This window comes from Podarcis tiliguerta, assembly GCF_965153285.1.
Source record: "Podarcis tiliguerta genome assembly, chromosome: 7".
Taxonomy (NCBI): Eukaryota; Metazoa; Chordata; class Lepidosauria; order Squamata; family Lacertidae; genus Podarcis; species Podarcis tiliguerta.
The window spans coordinates 40,959,087-40,966,548 of NC_139540.1; the positions used below are offsets into that span (position 1 = coordinate 40,959,087).

Here is a 7,462-nt window from a genome sequence, read left to right on the forward strand (position 1 = left end):
TCATATTGGTTTGAACCCAGCTAAATAAGGAGACTTACTGTAAGTTAAATCTTGCTGTTAAGGAGACTTGCTGTAGGTTATTATTATCCAATAATAATGGGGGGGAGCAGAGGGGAGAGAATAGATGATGTCTATGGATATAAAAGCAAACCCCCATTTAGGTGGGCTTATGTTCCGAGGCACCATGCATATATTTGAGATACAACTGAAAACCCCCACCATATCCCTTTTTGTGACATTTTTTATTCACCTCTGGGTTCGGCGCAATGCGCATGTGCATAGTCATACACATATTGAACACGGTTAATGGGGGGGGGGTTCCTGTATATTCATTCCCAACCCTAAACAGACTGTGAAATGAGGTCTGTTGATTTCATTCTGTGACAGAGTTTGTAACAGGGATGGTGCAAGCCTCTTTTCAAACTGAGTTTGCTATGAATTGCACTTTCCAGGCATTAGTAGTGTTTGAATTCAGACTCATGTTCCTTTTTTCCCCCAGCTTGCTTGGGAATATGGAATACCCTTTTTTGAGACCAGTGCTAAGGACAATATTAACATTGAAGATGCCTTTTTAGTGCTAGCTAAAGAAATATTGAACAAGGTAAGCTCACTGCAACAACTTTTTTTTCTTAAACCGAATCTTGTAAATTAGATGGCCCAGAAATACAAATTCATTCCTGCTCTGTGAATATATTTAGCCTACAAATTGTTGTCTTTACCTTAACAAACAATGTTTTGAAGAAAGAAAATACATGTGATAGAAAGGGAAAGTTTAAACATTCGGATCTACTGACTATGTACCTACTGACCTATAAGTTTGGGATCAGAAATCTCCAGACGTTGTTGGCTGGGCTCTGGCTCCTGTAGAGACAGACTGGGGCCTTCTTAAAGGGATAGACACAGAGCCCATTCTGCCTGAGGATCCTCACTTTAAGGTTTCTGATCATGTTGATTCAGTCTACAGTCTCATCCAGTCCAAAAACAATGACCAGTTCAGACCCATCCAATCTCTCCAATAGTTTGCCTAAAATCTACTTTCCACCCTGCCCACCATGATACACCAGTTCCTCTGTCCATACAAATCTATGGTGTGACCACATTTGGAATATGATGTACGGTTCTGGTCTCCTCACCTCAAAAAGGGTACTCCACATTAAAAAATAAATTACCATATAAAACAGCAACATATCTGCTACCACCTGGGACTGATGAAGAGCTATTGGAGCTTTTGAGCTTAAATAATCCAGAGGCAACCGTTGGGGAGGAAGCTAGGGGACAACCAAGTCTTTGGTCTTCTATAGCCTCTTCCCCTACCAACAGTGAAGGATAGGGGGCTTTGCCAAGAGGTTTCCCCTGCTATTCCAGTCATCTAGTGAGAAGATGTATAATAAGTGCACTGGAGGTAACCCTAGGGGGTTGTAAGAAGGGGCTGGCAAGAGGCCCCCTGGATCTGTTGCTCCCCAAGCCCTATATCCTGGGAAAAGGGGCAACTGGAGTGTCATGAGGCTCAGAAACTGAAGACACCCTGTCACCAACCCATTAAGTGTAGAGGGACCTTGGCGAGTGGACACCACCAAAGGCAAGCCAGAAGTCATTCAGATGGACTTCCGAAACCTACTCTCCAAGCTGAAAAAAAACAACTGAATTCCACTGTGGTCAGCATTCATCCCACGTTTGTCATATAGCAGGAATGCAGAGCCTGTGGTCTTCATATGTTGTTGGACTGCAGCTCCCATCATCCCTGATCACTGGCCACACAAGCTAGGGCTGATGGGAGCTGAAGTTTAAGGAAACAAGCCAGGATCAGAAACCATACTTTGAAGTTGACTTGTTTCCCTAAACTACAGTTTGTCTGAGCTCAGATGTAGCAGTAAACCCATTAGTTTAAACTGGAAGTGAAAGCTCCTATTTTTTTTTGTCAGGAGGGGATGGAGAGCTGATGAGCGCAAGGTTTGTTCATGTAACACAAAACTGTAAGTTAGCATTATGCCCAAAGGTGGCCATAGTATCCATGTGTCTCATGGAAAACACTGTTAATTTGAAAGTGCGGCTTCTGTTGTTAGGAAGAGCTGAACTACCTTGAATGGGTATGTTTTTATACAGGAAATTGAAAATAAATGAAAAACAGAGTAGCTAAACTATGCATTTCTATGACTTCCAGGAATACTGTCCACCCCCATCCTAAGTATACATTTAAGAAATTTGTGTCATGCACATTCTCTTACATAATATGTGTTTTGACAGCATCTAGAATCCTGAATTGACTTCAGCATCTGGGAAAGATACTGAGCTGTCTGACTCATCTCACATACTTTCGCATTGTCGGGAGACTGAGTCTTGTTCTTCTGACATTGAAGTGCTATTGGTGAATTAAATTCCTTAACGTTAGCATAATGCATTTTGCTATTGTTTCTATTTTTAAAAAAGAAAGACTACGGTGAGAGAAATCTAGGAATTCCAGATTGCAGTCAATTCCAAACAGACAGCACTACTTCATACAGTATATAATTTGTGTATGAATTCACTGACGCACAATGCAGTGATGGTCACTAGCTTAGAAGTCTTCAAAGGGGGATTAGGCAAAATCATGGATGATAAGTCTGTCAGTGGCTGCTAGCCATAATTGCTATATGAAATCTTCATGTTCAGAGACAGCATGCCACTCAGCATTAGTTGCTGGGAAACAAATAGCAGGAGAGCAAGATTGTCTTCAAGTTCTGCCCAAAGGCATCTGCCTAGTCATATAGGGAACAGCATGCTGATCCAACAGGCTTTTAGTCCTGAGGGTAGCACTGGACTGCAGCACGTGGACAACAGTCATCAGGCTATCCTGATCCACAGCCTTTCAGGGTTGCTGTAAAGATGTAATTATGTGCTTATCCACTGCTAGAGAAGGTAGCTGAGCTCTGGTCAACCACACGTATACCAGGAAGTCAGAATAGCCCAAGGCCCACTGGCCATGAACACAGATGGACTAGCACAGGCCTGCCTGAACTGGCAGAAACCTTGTTGGTTTTTTTACAACTAGTAGAGCATGAGACTTTTAATCCCAGGGCTGTGAGTTTGAGCCCACATTGGGCAAAAGATTCCTGCATTGCACAAGATGACCCTTGTGATCCCATCCAACTCTACGATTCTGTGATTCTATGAATGGCCACTCTACTATGGAATGCTGCTTTTAAAGTCATATTTATTAATGATTATTAATGTTATTCATAACTGTTTCAATTAATATACTTATTATCGCAAAGGTATTTGTAATGCTAACTTTGTTCACACTGGATTAAATTCTGTTATTCTTTTCCCTCAGAATTCCTGTGCATCCCTTGACTTAGATGTAGTGGACCTATATGAAAAAACACGAAAGAGAAGTTGCTGCAAGCTGTGATGAGCAGTTTTGTATTCTTTCTGATCACGTTATCTATTTTGTACATACCAATACTTGAACTTTTAATATTTTGTTTTCCCTTCAATGATATACAAAATACCCAATTGTTACTGGTATTGACAAAGCAACAGCACTGCCTGTCCACTAACATTTTATTTAACTGCCTGTTACAAATGTTCAAGATAAACAAAACTATGATTTGCACAGGAGGACTGTAAAGTATTATGCAAATACAAGCATAAGAAGTATCTTTGTGAAAGTGTTGGTTGTTTATACAGGAAATTTATGAAGTAGAAAGGTGGACGCAATGGGGTGAAACTCAGCTGAAAAGATCTAGTTACAGGTAGGTAGCCATGTTGGTCTGCTGTTGTCGAAACAAAATTTAAAAAATCCTTCCAGCAGCACCTTAGAGACCAACTAAGTTTTTTCTTGGTATGAGCTTACATGTGCACGCACACTTCTTCAGACACACTGAAACAGAAGTCACCAGACCCTTATATATAGTGAGAGGGTGGGGAGGGGTATTACACAGAAGGGTGGTGAGAATGGGTGATTGGCCAATAGGTGTGGTAAACCTGTTGACAACTGTTAACAACTGCAATTGGTCTTACAGGAAAAAGCAATGGGTGAGATGGCTAAAAATAGCTTTATCATGTATAATGAGATAAGAATCCAGTTGTCTCTATTCAGACCAGGTCTCTCCATGGTTTTAAGTTTGGTAATAAGTTGGAATTCAGCAACTTCTGATTCCAGTCTATTTCTGAAATTCTTTTGTAATAAGACAGCTACTTTGAGATCTTGTATAGAATGTCCTGGGAGATTGAAGTGTTCTCCTACTGGTTTCTCTGTCTTGTGATTCCTGATATAGATTTATGTCCATTTATCCTTTGGCGTAGAGTTTGGCCACCTGATCGGCATTCTGTACTGTAAACAGACGCTCTCAGAGGAACTCTCTGTACTGGACAACTCTATTAGGAATCACCCAGCTTGGCAAGAGTTCCACAAGGAAAAACAAACCAGTTACCACTCTCAACTGGAGTTACTGAAAAAACAGAAAAACAAAAAACTCTCTAACCTTTCCAACCTACAGGCTACTAATCAAAACAACAAGATCAACAATATTGTCAATCTCTCACAGCAAACACCCAGCCCAGCTGAGGAATCAGTCCTTTCAAGTGGACTGTCATTCTGCCCTGCCAAATCCCCACACATGATCCTTTTCTGTGGGGACTTGGAAGCATTTTTCTGTCGTTTACGCCTGAAGGAGTACTTTCAACACACACAAGAACAAGACAAAGTAGAACAAACAACATCTTCACAACACAACATCTCTCAACCTACTGGGGAACAACTACCACCCTCCCAACACAGAACATTGACCACCAACTACCACCGAAAAAATGTTACACAAAAAGGGATTCCACATGGACCCCTCCTGATGGATGCAATACTACACTAGATCTGTACATCGATTGCTTCCGCCACAGAATCCAAACGGATGTGACCAGAAAACACCATTGCTTACAACAAAATCTAAACCATGCTGAAAGGAGAGCCATAGATAATCTCAGGAACAACCCAGACATTATAATTAAAGAGGCGGAGAAGGGTGAAACTGTTATTACATCCAGGAAACTGATTATATCCAGGAGGCTCACAGACAACTTTCCAATACTGCCTTTTACATAAAATTGGACTCAGACCCCACACAAGAATACAAAAAGAACTGAACGAGATTGTTAAGGAGCTACCCCCACACATCCAAGAACAGATCCTCACAAACACACCAGCAGAACCTCGACCAGGAACTTTCTATCTTCTACCTAAAATACACAAACCAGGAAATCCAGGACGCCCCATCATCTCAGGTATTGGCACTATTACTGTGGGTGTTTCCAGTTATATGGACTCTGTTCTGAAACCATATGCCCTCAATGCTCCCAACTATGTATGTGACACCACAGATTTTCTGAGGAAAATACAATCTTTGAATAATCTCCCTAACAATACTATACTAGCCACTATGGATGTGGAATCTCTGTATACCAACATCCCACACATATAAGGAACACCATTTCAGATAAAATCACAGTGGACTTTGCTACCAAACTCTGCCATTTTGTCCTTATCCACAACAACTTCAAATTTGGTGATGACCTGTTCCTCCAGATCAGCGGCACAGCAATGGGCACTTGCATGGCCCCACAGTATGCCAACATCCTCATGGCAGATTTAGAACAACGTTTCCTAAACGCCTAGCCACTCAAACCTCTCGTGTACCTGCAATACATTGATGATATTTTTATTATCTGGACACTTGGTCAACAGACCCTGGACACCTTCCACCAGACATTCAATGACTTTCACCATCTACCTAACAATGAACCAATCTATGCAAGAAATACATTTTTTGGACACTACTATAAAAATACAGGATGGGCATATAGACACCTTATACCATAAACCAACTGACCGACAAACATATTTACATGCTTCTAGCTACCATCCCAAACATACCAAACAATCCAGTCCGGGAATAAGTGTGTTTTTACATGAGTAGAATGTATCCTTTTATTTAAAATGCATCTCTGGGTTATTTGTGGGGCCTACCTGGTGTTTTTGCATGATTAGAATGTGTGTTTTTATTTAAAATGCATCTCTGGGTTATTGGTGGGGCATAGGAATCTGTTCATTCCCCCCCCCCCGAATATAGTCCAGCCCCCCACAAGGTCTGAGAGACGGTGGACCAGCCCACAGCTGGAAAAGGTTGCTGACCCCTGGACTAGGGCCTAGAAGACCGGGGTTCAAATCTCCACTCAGCCATGGAGCTCACTGGGTGACCTTGCACCAGTCACTGCCTCTTAGCCTAACTTTCCTCATAGGATTGTTGGGGGGATTAAATGAGGAGGGGGATAACCATGTACACCACCTTGAACTCCTGGGAGGAAAAAGTGTGACATAAATGCAATAAATAAATACTTTATCAAGGTAGCAAGAAGCTCCAGGCTCCGGTGTGAGCCATTGCTAAGCTCAAACGATCCAGTAGCGCTTATGACGCAAATTGCTTTTTTTCAACTCCCATCTTGCTTGGGGCTAATCATACAACCATCCTGGATAAGGAAAGAAATTGTTATCATTGCCACACACAAAAATGTTATTTTGCAACCAATAAGATACCTCTACTGATATGCAAATCAGAGGTCGTAAAACCGTTACAGAAATTGAGGGACAAAGTCTCAGTTTACAGCTTGAGCTGCATCCAAGATTCCTAGCTGCCAATCGTAAACTTTCAAGAGACAAGACATCAGTTTTTAGTACTGGGGTCCAATTCCAGTGTAACCTTTTCCTTACAGAGGAAAAACATTACTCATTTGATGCCAAACCGATACGAATTTTGCAGGAAAGATCTGTGAGCCTGAGCAGGTAGAAATCTAAACTCCTACGAATGTCGCCTCCCCCACAAAAAAAAGTATAATATTTGCTTTCAATGTATGGTTCCTATGAACATAGTACACTTTCCCAGCAGTGTGCCTAGTATAGTTGTCCAACGCTCATTATATTTAAGGATTCTTCCATTATCCCATTCAATGCCATCAGTTTCCTTTCTTTTGGAGCAATGCCAACAGAACTGGCCGAAGTTGTTTTGTCACTATAATGGAGGCGTATTTCTCTTTGTCATACACATCTGAGAAAGACCGGTCCTAATGACATTCAGGCAATCCATGGGAGGGAGTACAAGAGATGAGACATAGAACAGAGAAAGAACAAAACATACAAAGGGAACAGAAAAAAAGACACACACATCCCTCTGCGCAGGAAGTCTAAGGCTGGTCCACCGCTGCTTCCTGCCAGCAACACAGCTCAGATAGATGGATGGAGCAGCAGCTGAACTGCCCCAAATCAAAACTGCTAGGAAGGGGAAGGCATATCCCACCACTGAGAGCTCTGCTTCTACACCAATTACAGGAAGAATCAATGAGCAAGCAAACCTGTCTGTTGTCATCACTGCTGTGCTACACTCATCCTCTTCTCAATGCCATATAACATTGCAGGTGGGCAATGAAAGAAGAGGCA

The 7,462-nt window shown here is 41.8% G+C and overlaps 1 protein-coding gene across 1 annotated transcript in view; it reads left to right on the top strand.

Moving 5' to 3' along the window:
• The window catches only part of LOC310682646 (ras-related protein Rab-10-like), a 34,035-nt gene extending 30,443 nt beyond the window's left edge, over window positions 1-3,592 (top strand). The window contains exons 5-6 of the mRNA XM_083451685.1: window positions 500-601; window positions 3,311-3,592. Coding sequence (XP_083307811.1) covers window positions 500-601; window positions 3,311-3,388 — 180 coding nt within the window. The 3' untranslated portion in view covers window positions 3,389-3,592. The remainder of the gene's footprint in view (window positions 1-499; window positions 602-3,310) is intronic.
• The last annotated feature ends 3,870 nt before the right edge of the window (window positions 3,593-7,462 follow it).